The 26819-nt window shown below is 39.9% G+C and overlaps 2 protein-coding genes across 3 annotated transcripts in view; one reads left to right on the forward strand and one right to left on the reverse strand.

Moving 5' to 3' along the window:
* zfhx2 (zinc finger homeobox 2) overlaps window positions 1-6362 on the reverse strand; it is a 31301-nt gene extending 24939 nt beyond the window's left edge. The window contains exons 1-2 of the mRNA XM_077508462.1: window positions 6218-6362; window positions 3498-3557 (exon numbers count right to left, since the gene is read on the reverse strand). Of these exons, the coding sequence (XP_077364588.1) occupies window positions 3498-3557; window positions 6218-6223 (66 nt within the window). The 5' untranslated portion in view covers window positions 6224-6362. The remainder of the gene's footprint in view (window positions 1-3497; window positions 3558-6217) is intronic.
* A 665-nt stretch (window positions 6363-7027) lies between these two features.
* Window positions 7028-25126, forward strand: thtpa (thiamine triphosphatase). 2 transcript variants are annotated; one of them, XM_077508464.1, is made up of 4 exons: window positions 7028-7117; window positions 13852-13921; window positions 14954-15490; window positions 23391-25126. In XM_077508464.1, the coding sequence occupies exons 2-4, from the start codon at window positions 13852-13854 to the stop codon at window positions 23489-23491; spliced, it is 708 nt and encodes a 235-aa protein (XP_077364590.1). In that variant the 5' UTR covers window positions 7028-7117; the 3' UTR covers window positions 23492-25126. The 2 variants fall into 2 exon arrangements, with proteins under 2 accessions (XP_077364590.1, XP_077364591.1); XM_077508465.1 differs by lacking the exon at window positions 23391-25126 and adding an exon at window positions 17777-19091.
* The last annotated feature ends 1693 nt before the right edge of the window (window positions 25127-26819 follow it).

Genomic DNA, 26819 nt, shown 5'->3' on the forward strand with positions numbered 1-26819 from the left:
CTTGAACTGTATTAATTTGATTTTATATACTTTACCTTTTCAAAAGGCTGACGTTTTATTTTTATAAATGCCGGCTGCGTTTTATTCACGTTATGCATTCCATTTTGTTGTTTTTTCGAATCCTCAAAATAAAAATGACGTCAAAAATCTGATTTCTTTATCACATTTTTTTAATTTCATCAAAGCAATTAGATATAATTCATTAATTTTCTAATGAAGTTGTGCGTCATTCAGGATCCACTGCAGGAAAAATAAACATTTAATCATGAAGGCTCATTATGTATTTGTAGTTAACAGTCATTTTGATAGTAGGCTAATATAGCTACTTTAGATACATAGAGCATGTGTTGCCTTCATTATAAGGCTTATATAAGGCTTTTAATTTTTTGCGGCTTCAGACATTTTTGTTTTTTTGGTCCAATATGGCTCTTTCAACATTTTGGGTTGCCGACCCTTGCTATAAGCCATTTCATCACTATCATGACACTAAGTGCCGGATTTATTAAGATCACAAGCAGCAGGCACTAAATTGCGTGTTCAGTCTAATATGCTATTGGAGGGTATGTTGCATGTAGAGGTAAGATCTTTAGCCCGAGCCCGACCCGGCCCGAAATTCGGGTCGGGTCTAAAATGTCAATCATTACGTTCGGGTCGGGTCGGGCCCGGGCTTCTTTCTCGCTGACTTTTTTTTTTTTTTTTTTTTTAAATAAATATATGTTTAGAAAAATGAATACTAAAACGATGCATGGATACTAAACTAAGGTATACTTGTAAATAAATAATTTGGATAAAACAGAAGGAGCGCTGTAAATTGCATTATTCGATTTAAAGCCTAGTGGGCTGCAGTATTTCTCCGCGTAATTAAGCGAGTGCGCATTGTGGTGTCATTTAAAACTGTTATTCTACGGATCGCCACTAGGAGGTGTTAGCGGTCTTTGGAACGAGTATCACCCCTTGTTTACAGCAGGAGCCACAGTTTACGACAGTCTGATATGCCTTGAGGGAGTTCTGCCGTTGTTGCCTCGCGTGCACAGAAGTTGCTCTTTCGCCCTGCAGTCAAGACTGAAGCAACGTGATGGCTAAGTTTCACTCTCCTGAATCGTTTGACTTCACCCAGCCTTCGGCATGGCCGTCCTGGAGACAGCGTTTTTCCTTACGACAGTCTAATATGCCCGAGGGAGTTCTGCCGTTGTTGCCTCGTGTGTCTGTTAATAAAGCCCAGTTGTTGAACTTCCATGAATACATGAATTCATGACACGCATCAAGATCTCTCTTTCACTCTCTTTGTCTGGCCTCTTATTCTGTGTTCCAGCGTCATTTCGTTGTGCAAATGTATTTATCATGATCATAAAAATATATAGATTATTTTAACCTTAAAAAAATCTTACGTTTTTTTTCCTGCCAAAAATACTATGGGATAAATTGAAATTTCGGGTTTGCTTCGGGCTTCGGGCCTGCAAATCAAGTTAATTGGTCGGGCTCGGGCTGGGTCGGGCTTTAATACCCGCGGGGCCTGGGTAGGGACGGGCTGGATTTTTTAGGTTAAATCTTACCTCTAGTTGCATGTCATCTTTTACTAAGATCCCAAATAGGAGCGGACAAATTGCACGTTGACTCGCTGTTACAGAATATTCATGCTGTTTTTAACAGGTGTTTAAGTGGTGGATATCGCCTCATTTAACAGATAGTTTGGTGCTATAGGTATCTCTGAAGGATTTTTAACAGTTAACATTTGAAAAATTAAAGTTAGACGTGATGTAATTGGAAATATTAGTGGAAGAGGCAAACATATTACTGACCACCTGAAAAATAATCATCACTCCAAGAATATCAGTGAAGGCATCAACCGGAAAAGCCATGTGTGACCGCATAAAAGTAATGTGTTGCCTGATTTAATGTGCTAATCCTGTGCAATTAGGGGTGTCCCGATCCGATACTGATATCGGATCTGTGTCCGATATCAGCCAAAAAAACTATCGGATTTTTTCTGTCCATGTCCAAAAATATCCGATATTTGCACACATATATAAACAGTCCATTCTAGCTTCCGCTCCTGATTTTCTATCCGGCAGCGTCTGCACCGAGCATGTAGCGCTCACGTGATCAAACAAACAAGCACGCATGTGAATGAGCTTTTAGCAAACTGAGGAAGAGAGAATGTCGACAGTGTGGGAGTATTTTTCATTGAAAAAAGAAAAAGAAAGACAGCGGACAGCAACATTTGTCAAAAGCCGAAGTTCCCCGTGGTGGAAAAGAAAGTGAGAAGTTTAATCTAACCAACTTCATCAAGCATTTGAAAAAGTATCACAAACGAGAGCATGAGGATTTTGAGAAGAGAACCGAGGCGAATAATAAGCCAGTCAACGGTGTCTGAATCATTTTCACACCGTAAGAAACTCCCACGGGACGGCAAAAAGGGTTCACGTAAGTATCACTGAAAAGATCGCTTAATTTATTGTGCTTGATGGCCAGCCTGTCAATCGTTAGTACCGTCAGCTTTAAATGTAATTGAGCACCTCAAGACTCGCTATGTTATTTCGAGCCGCCACTATTTCGTAGATAAAACTATACCGCGGATGCATGGTGACGTTCAAAGGTGTATAGCGGCTTATGTGGCAAATGCTAACGCTGTTAGCTTCACCACGGACATCTGGAGCTCAGAGCAACTTCATTTATCATAGAGGAGCATAGTATAGAAGCAAGCTAATGGGGCGGCATGCTGAAATGCTCATCTTCTTAAAAAAGAATCTCCACATTATGCTTGGTCTGCAGAAAGGGTAGATAGAGGAATAGTGAAATTAACCAACTGTTTTTCTACTTTTATTATAGTTACATTTTCATTTTTATTTATTTTAAATTGGAGCTTGGGACACGTTGAGCAGTGAGAGAGTGGCCAATATTGTGTTGGTTATATTTTTTTTGTCCCGCCCGCTGTTCCCACCATAGTGACCATACACTATATATATATATATATATATATATATATATATATATATATATATATATATATATATATATATATATATATTGAACTTCAAAGAGTATAATTTGTTTTTGTTTATTATATTCGGGTTATTTCTCAGGGTCCTTTATTTTGTATTTATTTTATTAAAATGCACGACATACTTATAGTTGCAGTTAGGTAACCCAAATTTAGGAATAAACGGGTCATATTTTCTCATACTTAAGGTGCTGATTATTCCTTATTTAAATAACACTTGATCAAGTTTCTTCTAACATTTCATACTAAAACAAACGTATCATTCCTGCTGATATGGTATCGGACTGATGTTGTTAATTTACAGTACTCTAAGCTAAAATATCAGTATTGGATCGGAAGTAGAAAGCGTTGCATCGGGACACCCCTACTGATATCGGACTGATATCGGTATCGGACAGTACTTGAGGCTGAAATATCGGTATCGGATCGAAAGTGGAAAAAGGTGTATCGGGACACCCCTATGTGCAATAGTGTTTAAAAAAAAAAAAAAACTTACTTGAGGTGTCACACCCTGAAGACTGCTCTGGGAGAGACCAGCACCAATTGTCACAGTGCGCTGAAACAACCAAGAAACACAGAACTGAAACGAGTTTTGTCATAGGTGATATGGCATCATGCCTGATTGTTAATTAAGTCAGCCCTTAGACCATTTAGAACACAGGTGTCGAAGTCAGCCCGCCATACGATTTTGTGAATGCATTTCAGGTGTGGACTTAATGTTTTTCTGGTTTTGTTTTGTTTTTTTCTAAAAATAAATAAATAAAAAATGCTTAGTCTTAATTATTAATCTTATTTTCATTTTAGGTCTGTATTTAAAAAAAAAAAAAAAAAAAAGTATTTTACATATAATTGAGAAAAACATCCCTGAAAAATAAATTAATAAATTGCCATTAATTTCATATAATGCTTGAGGAAAAATACTATAATCGAGATGTACATCGTTTTCAGGATACATAATTGCCTGTATCGGGATATAAATTTGTGTTCACATTGCACTGCTCTAGTTCATGGTCAGAAAGGCCCTCTGGAAAAAAACATAACTACGATGTGGCCTGTGACAAAAATGAGTTTGACACCTCCGATTTACAAGCTTCATAATTGCATTCCTGAATAGCCGATATGTCACCATTAAGTTTCTGGCATTTGAAATTTTTGAGAAAAGTTCTCCTTGCCACCTGTCATTTTGCCTTCACTATGCTGGCATCGCTTTGCATCGTGGTACACCCTTCAAATCCAGTATTTAAAGATGCTAAATTAGCCATGAACTGTAAAACTATTTTATGCATTTGTCAGACACAATCCTGGGTGCACCTGATTAGGAAATTAGCTTCCAAATTATTTTGTGTTACCAATCAAATTTGTGGCCATGTTTGCACAAACAAACCTTTAGAAGAGGAGGCCCTAATAAATGTTATTTGAACAATATTTTTACTACTGGCAGGTTTATAATACACGTCTATTACCTAAGACAACCACCATGAGATAATCAGGTATGCCATGTGAAATAATCTAATTATTATTATTCCAATTATTTACAATGTATCCTTGTTGATTGATCTATGACAACAATGCATCGTGGCAGGCAAAACAATGAAATAATCTTACACCACTAGACATTAGATTAGTTCAGTAGCCTATACTTGTCACATTTTTGCTTGATGGGTACTGAGAGATTGTTTGAATGTAAAATGTTTCTTGGCTCAGTAAAGATTGAGAAACACCCAACTGTCACGCACAAAATTTAAATGCCCTAATTCCGTTTCTAGTGTTGTGAAGGATCTGTCTATTTTAATATCCTCATGCCACGACCAAATATCTTTCATGTAGTCTCTTCTAGGTCTGAATACAGTTGTTACATTCAATCGCACAGAAAGTTTTCCATGAGCAAAAGACAGTATGTAGCAAAATGCAAGCAAAGTTGGCCCATGCGGCGGACGAACTATCGACACTGCTACAATTCCTCACTTCCTCGTCATATCAATTAGCAAGCTAGCAGGGTTATATGACCAAATAACACTCGGAGACATCAAATAACCTATTGTTTAAAAGCCCCAGAAAGCGTTATCTGTTTTTAGAGCTGAAGCACAACTTGATTGGCGTTTCCACGATAATACTTGACTAATTAGATAGAAGCCTAATTAGCTGGAGAACCGAATCAATTAGCTAGTAAGCTAGGTTAAGCAACCCTCCCTCCCTCGTTCGGGTCTTGTAACGTCGCATAACAGAGGTATTTCCGTTTACTTTACGAAAAAATAAGTAAGTCGTAAGACGAAATACATTGAGTGAACCTGTACGAGAAACACACCGCAGCAGGGCTCCAGGCGAGTACGACCTCGGTCGTAAACAAAAAAAACGGGGAGCGCGAGTCGTGTCACTTTGCTAGGCTAGCCCTGTTAGCAAGCCGAGATAATTAAGCTCGGAACGGGGCGAGTCTCTCTCGCGCTCTCTCTCTCTCTCTCTCTCTCTCTCTCTCACTCACACACACTCTCTCAGTCCACTCCCCCTCCTTTTCGAACTCCGCATGATCCAGGTGGCTCTCAACCGCAGCCACTTGAACCAAAAGACATTAAAACGCACTTCCTTTGACTCCTTATCAAGAAACACGGCCCTCCAGTCGTCTTCTTACCCGTCGGGTATCTACTGGTGATCCGCCCGCCTCCTCCTCCTGCGTGCTTGCTTAACAGCGCAAATTGAGGCCTACCCTGACTAAAGCCATTTAATTAACGAACGTTCTCAGCTTACAGATGTGTTTAGAAAACACTCGCCTCCCCCTTCACTCCTCCCCCTCCCATACCTCCTTTTGATATCCCCCCCTTCTCGGATCCGTACCTTTAAACCCCCGCAGTGCAACACATGCTTGTCCTATGGTGACATTTATAAAAGCGTAATTGATGAGAGGAATTAAACGCTTGGGGAGGGTGTAAAAGAAAAAGAAAGCGACGACTTGAAGCTAGTGAGTCGCGATCGCCTACGTCGACGATGGGGGTGGTCTAAAAGGAAAGCAGAGCAAGGCGAAACGCGGACAAAAAAAAAGTTTGGAATTTTAATGTTGGATTTCCAAAAAGGATCGGGATTAGTACACGGCGCAATCCGTCGCTCGATGGCTCGATCCTCTATCGGTCGCAGGCCAACAACCCACCTCCCCCCCTTCTGAACCGATCGCGATTGGCGTTTTAATTAAGTTCGGAGCAATTAGCTAATGCCTCTCGTTTTTACCTGCATGGTCGCCGCTCCAGCTCGCACACTCACACACGCACGCTCACACGCTTAGTCCGTGGGCTCCTCACAAGTGAAAAGTTTTGTTGCCTGCCTTTCTCTCTCTCTCTCTCTCTCTCTCTCTCGGTCTGCTTCTCTCTCTCGGTGTCTCTCTCCCCCTCCCTCCATTCGCCCTCTCTCCTTCCCCTAGTAAACACACCACAGCTCCCCCCAAGGCTGATTGCTGACATTCAGAAGGGACACACGCTCTCACAGACACACTGCCATCAAACCCATTTTGTAAACCCGTTAATATGAAGGATGAATAGAAAACCCAAATGTTTACATTAACGATATGAAAAACGAAAACTCTAATTGTGACTAATAAAGTTAAGGCATATCCACACATACATATGTAAAGGCTAAATAATAATAATAATAATAATAATAATAATAATAATGATAATAATAATAATAATAATAATATAATAATAATAATAATAATAATAATAATAATAATAATAATAAGGTACCCCCATTCTGCCAGTTCAAATAGTTCCAAGGCAAGTTAGTTAATCATGCATTATTACACATAAAAAAAAATCCGTCATTTATCACTTTATTTATATGTAAAATAACCCGTTCGTCCAACACACATCCGTACAGCCTTAATATTTGTGTTAAAAAAAAAAACAAAAACAAAAAAAAAAAACGCCAAGAGATTAAAAAAAATGGTAACCCTCTGCATGCTGCTGCGCTACTGGGACAGGAAGTGTTGGTCCTGGAAGCTCTAATAGGTGTCCCTAATTGCGCCTGTGCAAAAATGGACTTGCTGACGTGTAGGGGGGGGGGGCTTCCGGAAATCCAGCGTTGCTATGTGTTTTGTTTTGATGTTGAGATTGAAGGACTTGACTTCGAACGGTGTGTGCGAGTTTCCATACAAGTATAATACTCATAATATTGTTGTTGGCTTGCTTAACTATCTGCAGATAATTGGATTTGCATGGCACTCGCGTTTGATTTATAGGGCACAGGTGCAGAAGCTACGGGTTAAAATGCAACAGTAAAGCGAAATGTGGTTATTACACCCTTCATAACTAATGTGTATACAGCAACTGCTAAATTACCGAGTTAGTCGACCAGTGACATAAATTAAAAGTAGATGCAGCACATTGTGTATATTGTTTTAGTCAGATTTTGATTTGGACTAATTTCAATGACACTTTGTAAAGACATCTCGTAAAGCTTCCGATATAAAGTTTTGGTCTATTAAGCGAGGACTAAAGTAGCATGGTTTCTTTTAACCCAGGTGTAGTGTTTGGAAATGTTTTTTTTATCCAGGGTTTGGGTTTCAAGTTAAGGTTTGTTAAGTTAATAAAAATAAATAAAAAAAAGTGTATACTGCACCTACTTTTGCCCATCTTGTGTAATGAAATTGTTTGTTTTCAGCGATTAAGTGTATTTTCGAATATTTTCACATTATGCAGAAATAATATTTACTTACTGCAGGTTTTTGTTTGTTTGTTTGTTTGTTTTTTACTCTCACGCAAGATGAAACTTCTTTGTGTATTGTCTATGAGCATGGAGTAAATGTTCACAAGTAGTTAGAGCCGCATTTAGTGGAACCACTAAGGCCAGACTTCTGATTTGACTGTGATTCAGGAAAGAATGTAAATAGAACTAATTTGTTCCAGGTTAAAATCTTTCTACAGGATTTTTTTTTAAGTAACAGTGACAGACAGACAGACAAATATACAAGTACAAAAATAACTTACCCACTCTAAAATGTAATGTAACAATAACACCTAACTCTGATTATGATGATTTGATGCAGGGGTGGGCAAAATATGGCCCACTGGCCACATCTGGCCCACATAGTTATTTACATCATCAAGAGTCCTTCCATATTTGGTGTGTACATTTAGGTGGTTTTCCTAATTTGGTCATTCATTAATTGGGTAAATTATTTATTGTAAATGAAAATTAAACTGTTACGGTGTGGAGGGTTGAGGACCCAGGTTCAAGAAAGCAGGGCAAGGAGGCAGAGGTGCAGTCAAAAAAGGGATTTAATCAAACAAAAACAAGGAGGTAAACACGGATCTGGCTGACAAACAAAAACAACATCCAAAAAACAAGCAAGGCAAAATGTGGGGGAACTATTGGGCAAAAACGGGCAGCATGACGGGAGGAAAGCATAATGAATCGACACAGACAGAGAAGAGACAAGAGACTAACACACGAAAGCCTTCAATGTATCCGCACAAATTTCTTCCCATTTGGGCAGTTCATCCACACGGCGGCTCGGTTTCAGAGCTTGAAACCTATCACTTTTGAAACCGAGCTCCAGAGTGGAAAGATTTCAAAATGCTCCCCGTGCGTTCTAATATGGACACCACACACTATAGCAGGATAGCTACTCCTCCGGTGATGATATAATTCTCCTGTGACTGCGCAGTCTGTCAACAACAATGGCGGATAGCCGTGTCATTGTTTTGTGCAACCTCCATAGCTTGTTTATGCTTTTACAGCAAAATATTTTGCGTGTTGTGTTAGTCTCACTGATGTGTATATATTACTGGATAGATAATAGCCCTTACACGCCCGTGCAAGCCATTGAGGCCACAGGGCAGCCATCTTACCCGGGACACCCGGGGTTACACCGGATGCGGTTGCGGTGCGTTCCGGCGACGCAAGCAATTAGATTACATTCATTCGAATGGTGCAGTTTACACCGCTTGCGTGTGCGTTGCGTGTCGACTGCGTCTCAGCTGCGGCGTGCCGCAGCCCTTCCGCAAGGATAGACCTATTTTCTATTTTTGCCGGACGCCGCAGCGGTAGGCCTCCGGCAAATGGCAACTACCACAAAACACATCGAGCGGGACAGGAAGACCGACGCAGTTTCAAAACAAACTTCTGGTTACATTTCAAGATAAAACACTCGCCAGCTCCTATTTCGCAAGCATGCGAGCAAAACGTGATGTGGGCGTAGACGGGCCTGGAGTTAACGTGCGAGGTGCTCATTCACGGTTTAGACACCAGCGAACATGGACGAGGAGAGGTTTATATTGGAGGTAGAAAGCCACAAAATGATAAAAGTCCACCTCTCTTTCTGCTTCTCTGTTGAGCACATACTTTCTGTGTGTTTGTCGTTGTTTTTAATGCCACATGATCGCGCGCGGTCACGCGAGACACGGCGGGAAGTGGTCGGCGACGGAGCTGCCGGACCGCAGCTGTGCGGAGCCGGTGTGGATTGGCCAAAAAATTGACGCGTCCGGAGCAGGCAGTCAAGACGCACCGCACCGCAGCCGCACCGCACACGCAACCGGTGGAAACCCGGGGTTACTCCTCCCATCTCGCGAGCAGATTACTGTTTAAACTACTTTGAATACCCCCTTTTCTTTTATTGCTCAGTTCCTCGACCCCATTATTAGATTTGGCAGAGGCATCTTTTGTTGAATTAGTTATAATTCTTGAATAAAAAAAAATAATAATAATATATATATATATATATATATATATATATATATATATATATATATATATATATATATATATATATATATATATATATATATATTAGGGGTGTGAATTGCCTAGTACCTGACGATTCGATTCGTATCACGATTCACAGGTCACGATTCGATTCAATACCGATTAATCCCGATACGAATTTATAAGTCGATTGTTCCGATTTTTTTTTATTCAAATTTAGAAAATACTAATCAGTAAGCTTGTAGAGTGTAAGATTTATATGAAAATGTATTATTTATTTATCTGAAATTTCAGTCTTATAGAGGTTGTAATCTGTTTCATGTTTGAACAGCATTAAAATAAAATATTAAGGCTTAATGTTCCGTTCATATAACATTCTTCCATGCTCAAGGTGTGAATCCTAACCCGAAGTCAGACGTTTTGTTGAATATTTTTCCATTAAAAATGGAAGTTTAAAAATCGATTCACACACACACACACACACACACAAAAAAGGCAATGATGATAAGACGTTGAATCGGTAAGACTACCGAATGAACAATTCTGAGCTCTTAAAAAAAAAAAAAAAATAGATTTTTTTTATTGAATCGATTCGAGAATCGCGCGATGTCGTATCGCGATATATCGCCGAATCGATTTTTTTAACACCCCTAATATATACATATATATATATATATATATATATATATATATATATATATATATATACAGTGATACCTCGGCTCACAAACTTAATTGGTTCCCAGAGAGTGTGTGTAAGCCGAAAAGTTCTTCTTCCGAACATTTATTTCCCATAAGAAACCATTAAAATGAGAATAATCCGTTCCCAGGTCCCTATAAAACATAATTTTCTACTAAATAAGCCTTAAAACTACACAAAAATATACCTTATTTTATGTATAACAAATGTGCTATTGTATTGTAATTAAAGAAATAAATTGTACTGTATAATAAAGTCGTTTTATTTTACTTTGTGATGGTAGTTCTTAAGGATAGTAGCAATGGTAGACTTACTTCATTCGCGAGCGTTTCACCGCGTAGAGTGTTTATGGAACGGTTGTCGCTCATTCGCACTTTCGTGCTCACTGGAGCGGAGGAGGTGTGTCCCTTGGTGAACAAGGAAGTGGAGCACTTTAGCGAGTCAACAAAAAGTGAGCACCGCCAACTACTTTCACCTCTTTCCTGGGACTAAACAGCCGTGGCACGATTTTCTCCTTTTTTGAGGTACGTGATGGCACTTTCGCTTTTTTTAGTGGCGCGAACTCCATTGACTACAATGCAAACGCGCCGCCGAATCGCCGTCCCTCGCTGGTAAGCATTAGGCTTAACACTAGCCTGTGGTGGGGTCTTTTTCGGTCCCATAAGAGCAAAAGTACACTCAAAATGTCTATCAAACACAAACCGCGTCCGCACTAAAAGAAAGGGGGTGACGAACTGGGACGCCGTGAGCGTGCGTCAGCTTCTCGTGGCCGCCACCGTGGTGCTGTTCGACCGCGTGGTTTGGTTCGTCCGCCGAAAAGTAGTTCGTCAGCAGAGACTAAATTCTCGCAAATTTAATGTTCGTGAGGCGAAAAGTTCGTGAGCTAAAGCGTTCGTCAGCCGAGGTATCACTGTATATATATATATATATATATATATATATATATATATATATATATATATATATATATATATATATATATATATATATATATATATATATATATATAATATAAGTTTCCTCCTGTAAACATCATTAAGGCAAGTTGTAAAATGTCTGAAGTCCTCTTGTTTAACAAATTTAAAATATCATAAATCAGACTGTTTCTACTAAGGACTGTTTCGAATGTTCTCTAATTTCAATACTGTAAATGTATAGGATCATATGCCGAGAAACGTTTCTTGGGAGGAGTAATGTGGCGGCCTCGCGGCTTCAAATGAGTTGGCCTATCGGCTATTCAGATTAGGGATAGACCGATTATCGTCCGGGCCAATTATCGGTGCCGATATTTGGCATTTTGGCAAATATCGGCATTGGCCATTTTTTTAATCTGAAGCTGCCGATAAAGCTGTTATCTCACTGAGCAGCAAATACTTACGAACGTAGCGAATTTGGGGTTTTCATCAGTCATTTTAAGATGTTCACAGTTAGTTTTTACTAGTCAAAAACAAATTTGGAAAATATTCAGACCATTTTCCACTGCAAAGATCTTTTGAAACAGTTTACGAACCCCAACAAAAGCCCTAAATGAGCTACACGCATGCATTTGTCAGGGAACTCTTCATTTATGGATCGATTTCAATTTCCATTTTATAAAAAATAAGAAATCCCTACACTTTTTATTAAAAAAAATAATAAAGAAATTATGTTGAAATTTTAGAAAACTTTGTTTACAGTAGAAATTTTGAGGGATCTATTTACTTGCTTTTTCATTATTTTTATTACTATTTTTTTTAATTTAGCTTAATACATGCTAGTCATTAGCATGTAGGAATCCTGGAAGCTCTGCAGTTTTTGTTATATATATTTTTAAACAAATCTGTCAATATAGTGTTTTTTTTTCTATTTTACTGCAAATGAATATTGGCTTGAAATATCAGTTATCGGCCTCCTTGACTATTAATAATCTGTATCGGCCTTGAAAATAACATATCAGTCTATCACTAATTCAGATCAGTGGTTCGTCTTCTTCGCTGATTCTTCTTCTACGCTTTCCGTTAACTCCTTATGGCAGCGCTACAGCGCCACTCCAGACTTGGAATATATATTACATCTGTTAAACATCCTAGGCGTCTTCATTTGGACACTCATGTCTTGAGACAGTTCTGTCTTTACAAGATTTGTTTGTTTTGCTTCCGTGTAAACAAGGGCCTAAATACACACACACACTAATTGACACAATGAGACACAGCTGGGCAAGACACAAGTGGCAGAGGGTGCTGATTGGTTGACACATGAGGAAAGGCAGGCAAAAACAGGTGGACATGACAATGCTTGACGAGACGAGGCAGACACGCAAGGAAAATGGAACAAAATACAAATCATTGTGACTAACTAAAGACAAAACACTAAGACAAAAATCAAATTAAACCCAACTCAAATTATGCCAAATGTAACATAATTTACACATATTTAAGTCTTGTTTTGATTAATTAAATATATAGTAAAGTGTAACTATCCATCCATCTTCTTAACCGCTTATTCCTCACAAGGGTCGCGGGGGCTGCTGGCGCCTATCTCAGCTGGCTCTGGGCAGTAGGCAGGGGACACCCTGGACTGGTTGCCAACCAATCGCAGGGCACACAGAGACGAACAACCATCCACACTCACACGCACACCTAGGGACAATTCGGAGCACCCAATTAACCTGCCATGCATGTCTTTGGAATGTGGGAGGACACCGGAGTACCCGGAGAAGACCCACGCGGGCACGGGGAGAACATGCAAACTCCACCCAGGAAGGTCCGAGCCTGGACTCGAACCGGAGACCTCAGAACTGGGAAGCGGACGTGCTAACCACTAGTCTACCGTGCCGCTAAGTGTAACTAATTAGTTCTAAATAATCTTCAAGATTATGAGTTTTTAAAAGCGCTTAACTATTTATTTATTTATTTACATTATTTGGTGGCCCATCGGCTCATTTTTAAAGATTAAAACTGAAACGTGACCCATTAGCAAAAAAGTTTGCCAACCTCTTTCAACATTTCTTGACATGCAAGTATAAATATTAACAAAAACACTGTAAAACATAAACGCAAACTGTGATTTTGATGGTGTAAGAGCCAACTAAGATGTGTTATACGCAGCATTTTTAAAAATCCAAGTAAAATAGAATGTGGAAAGAGGTCACTGAAGACTAGATTGTGATGTCAGTGCGGTTGGTTACTTGTCTAATAATAGCCTGTGATTGGTTTATGAATAATGAAGGGTGTACCTGCCTTTTGCCCAAAGTAAGCAGGGATAGGATCTACTTCACCCGCGACGAATAAGTCCAGTGTAATACCTGTGGTGTGATTGAGTGCGAAAGTAGGTCATTTCTAAATATAAGTAGGACAAGATGAGCAGGAAAAAATATTTACGGTAATGTTGATAACGACTTCCCCCTTCAGGTTTGACATGAATTTGCATGCATTTGTTGTCACGCGCAATGTTGTAAATGTGAACACATTTGATTTCATTTCAGATGAGTATAGAAGTGGAGAGAAAGTTCGTATGCAATGCCAACAGGCTGAAAATCCTGGAAGAAATTGGAGGTATGTTTTAATGTTATTTTCCTGACTTAAAAGGGACATACGATATGAAAGGTCACTTTTTAACTGCTTGCAGTTGGGTCTCTGGAGGGCCGGCTTAGTGAAATTAAACAACCAATTAATATTTTTTTAACTGCCTATTTCTGCAAATATCTGCGAGCTAACACTACCTGCTTTTGCTCAGTGGCACTTGATAGCGCAGTGAAATAATTCACATTGCGGGCTAGGGATGTAACGATAAGGGCAGTATCGTGATATTGTGATATTAAAACTGCCACAATATCGTCGTCGTATGTTCACAATTATTTAAAAGGAACACATCTGTTAAAAAAGTCAGGTTGATTTCTATTTGTGCAGTTCTACACCCTCTAGTTGCTACTTTATTAGTGCAATTTAATTTTCATTAGGGATGTTTTGGCCTTCTATGTTACAGTGTCTGCTTTTGCTCAGTGGCTTGATAGCTCAGTGAAATAATTGACATTGTAGGCTAGGGATGTAACGATAAGTGCAATATCTTGATATTGTGATATTAAAACTGCCACAATATCGCCGTCGTCATGTTCACAATATTTAAAAGGAACATCTGTTAAAAAAAGTCAGGTTGGTTTCTATTTGTGCAGTTCTAGCACCCTCTAGTTGCTACTTTATTAGTGCAATTTAATTTTCATTAGGGATGTTTTGGCCTTCAATGTTACAGTGTCTGCTTTTGCTCAGTGGCACTTGATAGCTCAGGAAATAATTGACATTGTGGTGTCGGGGGAGAATGTTTATTTAATGTTGTATATTTGATAATGTGTCCATGCGCCACATAAACACATCATACATTGTATGACTTGGTGCCCGAGTTGTCATTGTAATTGTAAAAGCCTTATTACACATATATAGTAATTGGAATGTCTTATTTGCATAAAACCGAGCCCTAAAAACAGGCTGATTTCAGCAAGACAAGGAATGGGGGACATAATATGACACTAATAAAAAAAAATAAAAAAAATACATTTTCAGTTCTAATCTCTTTCTCCTTTTTATATTTAGCTTGTGCAGGTCAGTTCCAATTCCAGGACCGGTACTTTGACACACCACAATTTGACCTCACTTTAAAAGACGTGTGGCTGCGTCAACGCAAAGGATGCTGGGAGCTCAAGTGTCCAACCATAACAGACAAAGAGGCAGAAGAGACACAAGGAGAACCCTCAAAAGCAGCCATGCTATGCACTCGCTACAAAGAGATCACCGATTTGACTGATATCCGTCTGAAGCTGAAGGAGGTTCTAAAAGACACGGGTGATAAGTTCTCGATGACCGAGTGCTGTCAGACATTAACTGACCACCACGGTCTTGCAGAAATGAACTGTGTGTCGGAAGAGTGTTGGACGAGTGCTATGAATCTGGTGTGCTTTGCGGAGTTTACCACAGTGAGGCGTACGTTCACTTTGGAAGAGGATGGCGTGCACGTCGATCTAGATGAAACGGACTTCGGCTACGCTGTCGGAGAGATAGAGGTCCTCGTATCAGAGGGAGGAGATATGCAGGCTGCCCTGGACAAGATTGAAAGAACCGCAAAAAAGCTTGGTGAGCTCAGAGTTGATAGCTGATATCGGAATTGTTGCACTGTGTTGAACATACTGTCCATACAGTAAATTCAGTGGAACATAATCTGTTCTAGGGAAGCATCAACCTCGGATTATATTAATTAAACAACATCCACCAAAGGGTATGTGGAAATAGAATTTATCCATAGCTCCAACCTGCTACCATCTTCAAACCTTGATTACTGTAACTCTATGGCGACGTCATGAAGGGCTCTCAATCAACTATTTGGTTTATATTTATGGCATACCGTAGAAGTTTTTCATACAATTATGTCAATTCTGAATTTACGTTAGCATAAGTTTTCGATAGATTACACAGTAAATTCTATAGAGTAAATTTGACTACAGTATTTAGAGTGGGATAGAACTCACAACCTTCAGCTTGGGAGACTGCCACACTACCATCTGCGCTATGCCACGTTTACTGTTCACTTATATCCAAGAGGAGACCAAAAACATTTTGACTTATAAAGATTCCAGCTGACACGAGCGCTATACAGTACTAACACAGTGGTTCTGAAATGGGGGTAAGAGGAGCAGCAGGATGGGAGGAAACAATGTATCGAAACAGACAGAGGGAAAAGGGAAACACGAGACTAAGGCCCTGTTCACGCGGCTTTGGTCCTCAACCAAATCTTGTATAGGCAAACGTTTCAAGACATGAGATTGTCCAAAAGAAGACTCCCAGGACGTTTAACTGCTGTAATGTAATGTAATGTAATGTAAATATGCCAAGTCTGGAGTCGCGCTGTAGCGCTGCCACAGGGAGTTAACAGAAACCGTAGAAGAAAAATCAGCGAAGAAGACGAACCAGTGATCTGAATAGCCGCGAGTCCGCCATATTACTCCTCCCAAGAAACGTTTCTCAACTCAACTCAACTCAACTCAACTCGGCATACGATCCTATACATTTACAGTATCGAAATTAGAGAACATTTGAGACAGTACTTCGTAGAAACAACCGGGGTCTAGCAACTGAGCGATAAAAGAAAAGGACTTCTAAGTAGTTTAAACAGTAGTCTGCTCGCGAGATGGGAGGAGTGCCCTGTCGCTTCAACGGCTTGCGCGGGCGCGTAAGGGCTATGAGCTAGCCAGTAATATATACAGATCAGTGAGACGAGCACAGGAGAGATGACAATGCCAGGTGATTCAAGTAAAACAACATCAAGCAAAACATTTTGCTTTAAAAGCATAAACAAGCTAAGGAGGTTGCGCAAGACGACGACACGACTATCTGTCATTGTTGTTGATAGACTGGCGGTCCATGCGTGAGAATTACATCATCACTGGAGGAGTACCCCGCATATGGTGTACACATTGGAACGTCCGGGGCGCATTTTGAAATCTTTCCACTCTGGAACCCGGTTCCAAAAGTTATCAGTTTCAAGCTCCGAAACCGCGCCACCATGTGGACGAACTACGCTAACGGTAAGAAACTTGCGCGAATACATTGAAACGGGTTTTCATGTGGACGGGGCCTAAATACACACACACAATAATTGACATAATCAGACACACCTGGGCAAGACACAAGTGGCTGAGGGCACTGATTGGTTGACATACGAGGAAGGGCAGGCAAACACAGGTGGACATGATAGTGCCTGAAAGACAATGGAGACACATTGAGGAAAAACAACACAACAGATCATGACAGAAACTAAAGTAATTTGAGGACAAAATCAAACAAAAACCAGACTAAACCCAACCCATGACTGAAACAAACAACAAAACTAGCCAAAACCCAACCCAAACCATGACAGTCTCCCACTTTTATAGAAGTTAAAAAGTTAAGAATAGAACTTTCTTCCAAAATAGCCTTTGTAAATACATGTAGCCTACTGTATGTGACAATTTTAAATGCCGTTTCAAATGAATTTGACAAACCGCCAAAAACATATTGCCAGCTATGACATCTGAGCCGCACTATGTTTGTATACAAAGTAGCTAGTGACAAGAGCATCATTTCCTGACGCTGACACAATATTGTATGTTCTTTGTGGGAACTTGGTATGCCGCTGTACTGTTGTGAAAAACTCAGAATACAACCAACCACGTTAGGGTTTACTAGCTGTCTGTAACCCACCCAAAATGGGTCCGCTTTTCGGTCCTGACCCACCAGTTGAGTATCAGTGATTTAGAGCTAACGTTTAACTTAAACGTCTCAATGGTAATTATTCTTTGATTTCTGTAGTCCTTTACGAAAGCAGCCGGATTATTTTTGTGTGTTCAATCAAAATAATATTTGCAAACATCTGTTTTTACTTAGGAAAACAATGACCCAACCAGCAACTGAATCAGTTTCAAAAGGGTCAACATCAACCCCTCTCAGATGATATTGCTTCGGCTTCGGTGACGTCACTTCCGCTTATGCCGCGGCACCAGCGACTTCACTTCCGCGTATTGCCGCGGCATCACGTACGTCACTTACGCTTATGCCGCTTATGCGGTGCTGCCGTTGCCTTTCCTCTTTCTCTCGCGGTCATGTCGCGACTCCATTCGACTTGGTGCCGCTGCCATTACTCATTGTATGCATTTATAAATGGATTACGAGGCTTTTTGTGTGTGTTTGTTTTGTTTAGTCACTTTGCTAAACACTTCACTTCCTTATTTTCGATGGGTTTTTTTTATTTTATTTTTTTTATTATTATTTATTTAAGTGCTCTGGAAATTAAGTTGAATTAAGGTATTGCACTCCATCATTAGCAATCACTTCCGTGGACCGGTCCATTTTTGGAACGGTGCCAGGGAGATGCCAATCCGCCATTGTGACACGGCTCAATATACTGAGCTGCATATAATACTGGATAGCCGATAAACCGTTCACGCCGGCGCAAGCCGTTGAAGCCACAGAGCTGTCAGCTATCCAGTATTACATACAGATCAGTGGCCCAGCGGACGAGCCGCAGCCGAGATGCCACAATGGCCGACAGGAATAGGACCATATTTGGATGTCAAAGTGTTTTTTTAGGGCCCGAGCAGCGACCGCTGCGAGGTCTCTCTTGTTTTTGTAAGAATTCTTCTTCTTCTTCTTCTTCTCCGTAAACGATCGCATTTTTGAGGGCCTAAACATTTACGAAAACTCACCAAACTTTGCAGTCTCTTCGGGCCCGGCGAGAAATTTGATATTATGTAGTTGCCATAACAATGCGACTCTATAGCGCCCCCTAGCGTAGAAAAATAAAAACCAATCCCGGCCCGTTTGACCTAGAGCTACGAAAATTGCCAGGCACGTGTAGCACCCCGAGACGCACAAAAAAGTCAGTGGAAGCCATTTCCTAAAATGTACAGGAAGTGAGCTATGAATTTTTGAATGTCCAATTTTGGCCCATTTTGGCCCATTCACTGTGGTCATACTTTTTCCCCCTTTGCAAATATTTTTCAGCCAGTTGACTTCAAACTTGCCATGTGTCATCTCAAGACCCAAGACAACAACTGGGCAAAATATCTTGACTTTTTGGAATACTATATGATGGGGGCGGGGCATCAAATATTGCCTTTAAAATTTAATTTGTCCAGAAAGACAAAATGCTGAATAACTCCCATGAACAAGCTCCAAAAAATCTCAAACTTCTCATGCAACTTAATAGTCACGGCCTGAAAACATCTATATGATACAATTCTGTTATATATATAGCGCCACCTAGTGGTGACAATAAATGTCATACTTTACGTTTTTAGCTACTGTGCCAAGCTCTTTGAAGGGATCCAGTTGAAAATTGGTCAGACAAGCCTTAAGATGTTGATCATGCCCCACACCGAATATTGTAACTTTTCGCCAAAGGGCGTGGCCTCTACGGTGCCGCAAAGTCTGGTAATTTTTCGTGGCAATAAAAGCTGCTTTTACTTGATCCAGGTAATCCTATCTTCTCAAAATTTCACACATTTGATGAGAGTCCAGCCCTTAAGACATCTACGAACTTATATTTCATCTTACTGTTAGCGCCACCGTCTGGCAATTTTTTTTCTTACGATTTTTCTTAAATGTTTTTCTCCAACCACATTAACTGCACCTACCTCATATTTGCTCAGATGAGGGTTTCGGTCTTCATGATGTCACAACACGAAGTTTGTGAGTTTTCGCGAATCGCTGTGGGCGTGGCTAAGCTCTGTTCGGCAAGAAAACAACACCAATTTTGAGGGCCGGCACAGAAACGCATGAAACTTGGCACACACATCTGGCCTGGCAAAATGAGCGATATTTTATCCTGGATTGTGATATTTTTACAGAAATGACTCAATAGCGCCCCCTAGAAAATTTTAATGAAGCAGCCCCGGTTGTACGTTTAAGCAAGATCTACGAAAATTTTTAGGTGTATGAGGGAGCCCAAGACCTACAAAAAAGTCTCTTGGACCCATATGCTAAAATGAACAGGAAGTGAGCTACGAATTTTTGAATGTCCCATTTTTTACGATTTTAGCACATTTACAGGGGGCATACTTTTGCCCACTTCTCCTACATGTTTCATCCGACTGACTTCAGACTTGACCTGGGCTATGTCAAGACCTGAGCCAACGACAGGGAGAAAAATCTTGACTTTTCTAAATACTATATGATGAGGGCGGGGCATCAAAATTTGTGTTTCGCAATGGAAAATTATTTGCTTAATAACTCTCCGGTACATGCTCCAAAAAATCCCAAACTTGACATGTATGTTTATAGTCAAGGCCTGAAGCTATCTCTATGACAACATTCAGTTATATATGCAGCGCCACCTAGCCCTTGAGGCATGAAAAAAAAATACCCCACTTACGGTATTTTTACAAAAATTGTAAACTCATTCTCAGTGTGATCACGAAGTCATTGATGAATATTCTTTTACTTTCCACCACTCAAAATGTTCACTGGCATCAGACCTAACCAAACATACATATTTTTGTTATTTAGTTTTATGTATTTTTGATAGCCTCTATGGACATTAAAAGCAATATCGTGAATGAAGGCTATGCTTAATAACTCCCAGGTACATGCTCCAAAAAATCCCATACTTGAAATGTATATTTATAGTCAAGACCTGAAGGTATCTCTATGACAAAATTCAGTTATAAATACAGCGCCACCTAGTCCTTAAGGCATAAAAAAAAAAAAAATGCCTCACTTACGGTATTTTTGCAAAAATTGTAAACTCATTGTAAGTGTGATAACTAAGTCATTTATGAATATCTTTTACTTTCCACCACTCAATGTGTTCACTGGCATCAGACCGATCCAAACATATGTACTTTTTTAATTTAGTTTCATTTTCTTTGATCGCCTCTATGGACAATAAAAGCAACATTGTGCAATGAGTACGAGCAATGATGTGTGTATATATACTTTTACGAAAAATACCAATCAGGGCAACTCATTGCCTAAAAATAAAAAAAGACGCTGATTTTTGCAGATCTTAACAATCACCACAACCCATTGAGCTTGACACACTCATCACACCTGGCAAAAAAAAAAAAATCCACATGTTTATCATGCCATTTTCAAAGAAATTCTGCTTCCAATGTGCCAGTACCCCAATGTGCAAGTACCCCAACGTGCAAGTACCCCAACGTGGCCCGGGCTGCGAGGGCCCTTTATAGCTGCTCGCAGCTCTAGTTTTGTTTTGTTTTTGTTTTTTAAATCAATCTTTATTGTAAAAATGTTTTAAACATACACATCTATATGAAAAACAAATATATACATGTGCGATACGTGAAAAAGGTTAATGCTGTTGAAATATATTAGATAGATAGATAGATAGATAGATAGATAGATAGATAGATAGATAGATAGATAGATAGATAGATAGATCATGGGTTCTCTCTCTCTCTCTAGTGTGCACAATGTGACCATTGATGTCCTGCTTGAGTATTTGTAATTTCAGAGTTCAATAAATTGTTTGAAAACGTATCTCATTCATATCGTACATATTTGTTTATAAATGTGTCATTGCATGTCATTCCTGTGTAAGTCACAAGATGTCGCTGTTGCATTTGACATGTTGCCTTCGCTCAACAGAGTGCATTACTTGTCTCATCTTGGCTGTACTGCATTGTATTCTGTGTTCAACAATAATAAACCACCTAACACACACAAAAAAAAAAAAAGAATTCGTGTCCCGAGGGAAAGAGGAAAGGCAACGGCAGCCACAGATGCCGCGACATAAGCGGAAGTGACGTACGTGATGCCGCGGCAATACGCGGAAGTGAAGTCGCTGGTGCCGCGACATAGGCGGAAGTGACGTCACCGAAGCCACGACAGATGCCGCTGCCGCTAAATGCGCTAGCGCTTACTGAAATTTTGTACCCTATTTTCATTTATTTTTCTTCCTCTCAATGTTAACTACTGTTTGTTGATGCTTATGTGTTGCCTTTCCCTGCGTAAACCACATTGAGTTGCCTTGTGTATGAAATGTGCTATACAAATAAACTTACCTTGCCTATACAACCATATTCGCGCCCAAAGTCCCCAACTTTATATCTTTTTTGCAAACTTTGCAACGAGCCGAGTGCCTATCGCCGGCTACCTCATCCAACCAGCTGGAAAACTCGGGAATTTCGAGCCAGTTCTTGTTGGACTGGCATTTACCCATTTTCTTACAAATTGACTGTCCACACTTTCCGTTCTGACTCGCTAAAAATAATTGTCCACACTCTCTGTTCAGACAAACTAACTGCAATATCTTGGCGGAAAGTCGGGAACGTAAACTTGAAATGTTTTTTCCGGTAGTGGACAGAGTACCGAGTCACCTAATTAACAATGCTACATTCACACAAATAGAGAAGGGGCTTTGTTAGCATGTGATCAGATCACTCTTGGATTAGCGATTGTTACTTTCAATGAGTTTCTTGCTTGGTTAAATAAAGGAAATGACAAAAACAAATGTTTCGATTAGCTTTACTCGCTCGCGTTACATTGCCAGAGCTGTACAGTGTGTTCACGCCTCTGGACGCGGCCTCTTCATTAATATTCGCACACACCGGAGATAGGGGCTTTGCTTTGCTTCACTTACTTACATTATGGCAAAAGTCCTCTCAGAAAAAAACAAAAACGTTTCAGCATCGCAATTAACTGGCCACCACTCTGCTAATGATGCTTTGGCTAATATCAATAGTGATGTCTTCTGTTGTTTTGGTACACAGTTCAATAAATGTAACAAAAACAAAAAAAGTGAATACATACCAAACCAGGTCTGCCAAGTTCGTCGTTCACCACCCTTCCCGTTTGTTTGTTATGTCCCCGTAGTGTTAGCTTAACATGTCCGCAGACAGCAACAACGATAATTCCTCCCCCTCCTGTTGTCGTATCTCGCGGCAAAACAAGCGGTGGAGCGTCACATCTCACCAACCATCTCATTTGCACCGCCCCACGTACCTTCGCTCCCGCCCGCCTGAACTACTGTGAACTGCAATGCAAACGCACCTCCTCAAACGTCTCCTCCACTTTGAGCACGCAAATAATAGAAACAACGCAACACGCACATTTTTTAGTGCTTTTTCTTTCTTTCTACAGAGCAGACACTTCTCGGAATATTTACCCAAGACTTGGGTAAATAAAATTTTAGACCTAGGATGAAAATATGGCTGTTTTTTAAGACATTTAAGGCCTAAAATTTAACTTTCTGAATTTTAGACTTTTTTACTTTTTAAGACCCCGCAGGAACCCTGTGTATATATGTGGCCTGCAATTGGGTGGCAACCAGGCAAGGGTGTACTTTACCCTTCCTCTTGCTCTAAAAAGAGACTCACTAGGAGCCAGGGACTAGACTGCTATAGAGCATGGATAGACGGACGATATTTAGCAATATTACAACTTCTTGATAATCAGTTTGCGGGCGTGATGTTTTTTCTATGCATTTCAGTTGACTAAAGGTTCCCACGATAATCTTGCTCCTTTCCTTTTTTCTTCACAGGAGTGACTGGAGATCAGGTGGTTGGTGGGAAAATGTCTGTTTACCTTCAAAGAAACTACCCAGCACACTATGCAAGACTACTGAGTCAACATATTTTGTAGACAATTTGCAGAGGTGAAAGTCTACAGGACCATATTGTCTGGCAATTTACAGGAAAATGCATCCAAACTAATCGGGAGAGAAGCTTCATCATGCAATAAGACAATGACCCAAAACACACTGACAACACAACAAAGGCCTTTATCAGGCGGAAATTTTCACTGAAGCAACCCCCTTTGCTCCCGGCTGTTTTACCGGATTTTGGCTGATTTTGCAAGGCCTACAGAATAATGTGTTCTATTGATTTAAAAACATACCAAAAGAAAGATTAGAGTCTCTTCTTTCATCAGACAAAAGAAAGTATTTTTCTATCTGTTTCCATTCTCCAGTAATTAGCATTAGAATATAGCTATGTTTCATCATTAGTCACAAATCTGCTTGTTTGCCACATCGCCCTGGTTGATCTCTTATACTCTGCTGCTACCTGCTGGCCGTTTTTGTAATAACTACCATTGCTTCAATCATTTGCTGCGTCAAAGCCTTCTGTATGCTCTAGCATAAAAAAAATAAAAATGTAAAACTACGTCTTTGGGACACCAAACATTTAAAATAGAACGTAATTATACGTTTTTGGGAGCAAATGAGTTAATTTAACACACCTATTGTAGATGTACAGAGACCTCCATAATTATTGGTACCCCTGGTTAAGATGTTGTTAAAGGCCTTTACATCAATTAAAATAAAATTGCACTATGGAGTGAGGTCATCTAGGCCCAATCATGTGTGGGAGAGACATAACATATGTGCCAAGTCATGTGTACTTACACATGAGTGGACTAACAATGCCGCTTACTTAGCGTACTGAGAAGTGAAGCCACTGGCGGCCATCTTTCGTTGCCACTCGCTAAGCGCGCCTAATTACTTTCTCCATTATGTTTTCAAGTAATTTTCTGTCTCTACGGGGAAACCTCCACTGTGTGGTATACGCTTGTACCGATAAGTCTGGGAGAAGTGCTAAGTGCACATGTCATCAGCAAGAATTTTATTTCTTAGTGGTTCTTTAAAATAAATAAATAAATAAATAAATAAAAATGCAAATGTCATCACCATGAACAATGAAATGAAAGCAAAATCACTCCGTTTTTTTAGCTCTGTTGTCAAATTCACTTATCTAGAGGCAAAATCATCCACAAAACTGGACATCAAAGTTATACTTACAATTATTTAACTCTTTTACTGCTACACGTTGTGAAAAAAAACTTTCATATGATAAAGGCTTTGATCATTCACACTGTCCTTGAAAACGTTCGATTTCATCAGATTCCGTCAGATTCCGTCATGTTTCATTGTATTCCATAGAGATACAATGCTGCCATCTGCTGGCCATAGTTAGTGAGTGTTTTTGATTCCACAACCCATAGACCAGGCAGCGCTGCACTTAGATGTTGCACTGCCCATTGACTTAAAAAAAACAAAAAAAACGTCGTCATTTAACATTTATGGCGGAATACATCATGATTTTACGAATTGTTATTAAACGTTTTTGGCGGTCAAAGAGCTAATATTGTATATTATCACGATATCAAACGCCCGATCTCGTCCGATCTCAGAAGCTAAGCAGGGTCGGGCCTGGTTAGTACTTGGATGGGAGACCGCCTGGGAATATCAGGTGCTGTAAGCTGTGCCCTGCGATTGGTTGGCAACCAGTCCAGGGTGTCCCCCGCCTACTGCCCAGAGCCAGCTGAGATAGGCGCCAGCAGCCCCCGTGACCCTTGTGAGGAATAAGCGGTCAAGAAAATGGATGGATGGATGGATCACGATATCATTATCATCAGCCATTCATCACCGAAATCGGCGAGTACTTCCCCGTTTTCAGCGAGTCTGTGTATTGCTAAGCTTTGCGTCCGAGAAAAAAAAACACGTAATCAGTTACAAGGACATTTATTAATAGGAATTATTTTGATTACAGGATTACAGTTTCCATGATAAGAGAGAGACACCGTTGTTGTTTACCTCAGACTTATCTTGAGACCTGTATGCTTTATTCTCAGTAGTTGTGAAATCCGCTTTTCTGCATAATTTAATAATTAAGAATATATCCGTTCATTGCATACTGTAGACCCTTTTGCTTAGATCTGGACGATAGGGCTGGGTCTAAAATATCGATATTGAATCGACATTCCTTTTCATAGCCCAATATCAATTCATAAAACCACGAATGGATACTTTTAATTAATGTTGTTCCGATACTGGTATCGGCAGAGGCGCCAATACTGCATTAAAACAGTGGTATCGGTATCGGTGACTACTCACAAGTAACATGCCAATACCATTCATTCCAATGCTGATATAGGATTTTGAATGCAGCATCTTGTGTCTTGCTCGTGCACGACATTCACTGATATGTGACATGCTCACTACATGCTGATCTAAGATGTCCTATTTGCCCTTAAATGCTATGAACCAATGGCAGGACAGCTTTTTCTTGTTGAGAAAAAAAAAAAAAAACTTTAGGTATCGGTATCGGCCGATACTGCAAAGCTGGGTATCTGTATCGGGGGCCAAAAAACGGTATCTGAACAACACTACTTTTAATACAGTTTTCCCCCCATAAATTAATGTGCCAAATAGGGCCCGACCGATTAATCGGCCGCCGATTATAATTGGCCGATTATTTAAATATTTAAATACAAAACACGCTTTGTATTTAAAATATCGCTAGCCTAGCACTAACAGGAAGTTAGCAAATGCTAACGGGACGTTAGCATCGACTTTGGGAGCATTATTCCTTAAAATAGCGAATCGAATCGGGCCCTTCTGAATCGAATCGAATCGATTTTGGAAATCTGAACAGATACCCAGCCCTACTGGACGATATCGTGTTTATATTTCTCCAAAACACTCACTGACATGCTATGGTATACATTCATTTACACTGTAATTGTGCAGAAGGATGCCGGACCTGGAAGTGTCAACTCAGGGGAGCGGGGCTTTTGCGAATGGTCAATTGTTGTAAATCACGATTCCGCAATCTGAATTGTTAATGCAAACAGTGAAGTTTGTTCTTTTTCATTACTCTATACAGAGATCCTGGCATAAAACAGACACTGACAAGTGTTCTCAGCCAAAAATATCCAAATAAATAACAGAAGTCAGCAGCAACAGTGGCTGCCCTCTGGCTTCAACCTGAGGGGCCGGTAAGTCCGCGGCTAGAAATATAACCCCTTTTGCTGAGTTTGTGAGTTTTACCTGTCCATGATTAACAGTTAAATATGTCAAGTTAAAAAAAAAAAAGTCTAGAATGAACATTTAATAAAAAAAAAATAAAAAAAAAGACCATTTATTAGTGAAAAAAATAATGCTGTCAAAGTTAAAGCGTTAACTAAGTAA

This window comes from Festucalex cinctus, chromosome 20 (assembly GCF_051991245.1).
Source record: "Festucalex cinctus isolate MCC-2025b chromosome 20, RoL_Fcin_1.0, whole genome shotgun sequence".
NCBI classification, from domain to species: Eukaryota; Metazoa; Chordata; class Actinopteri; order Syngnathiformes; family Syngnathidae; genus Festucalex; species Festucalex cinctus.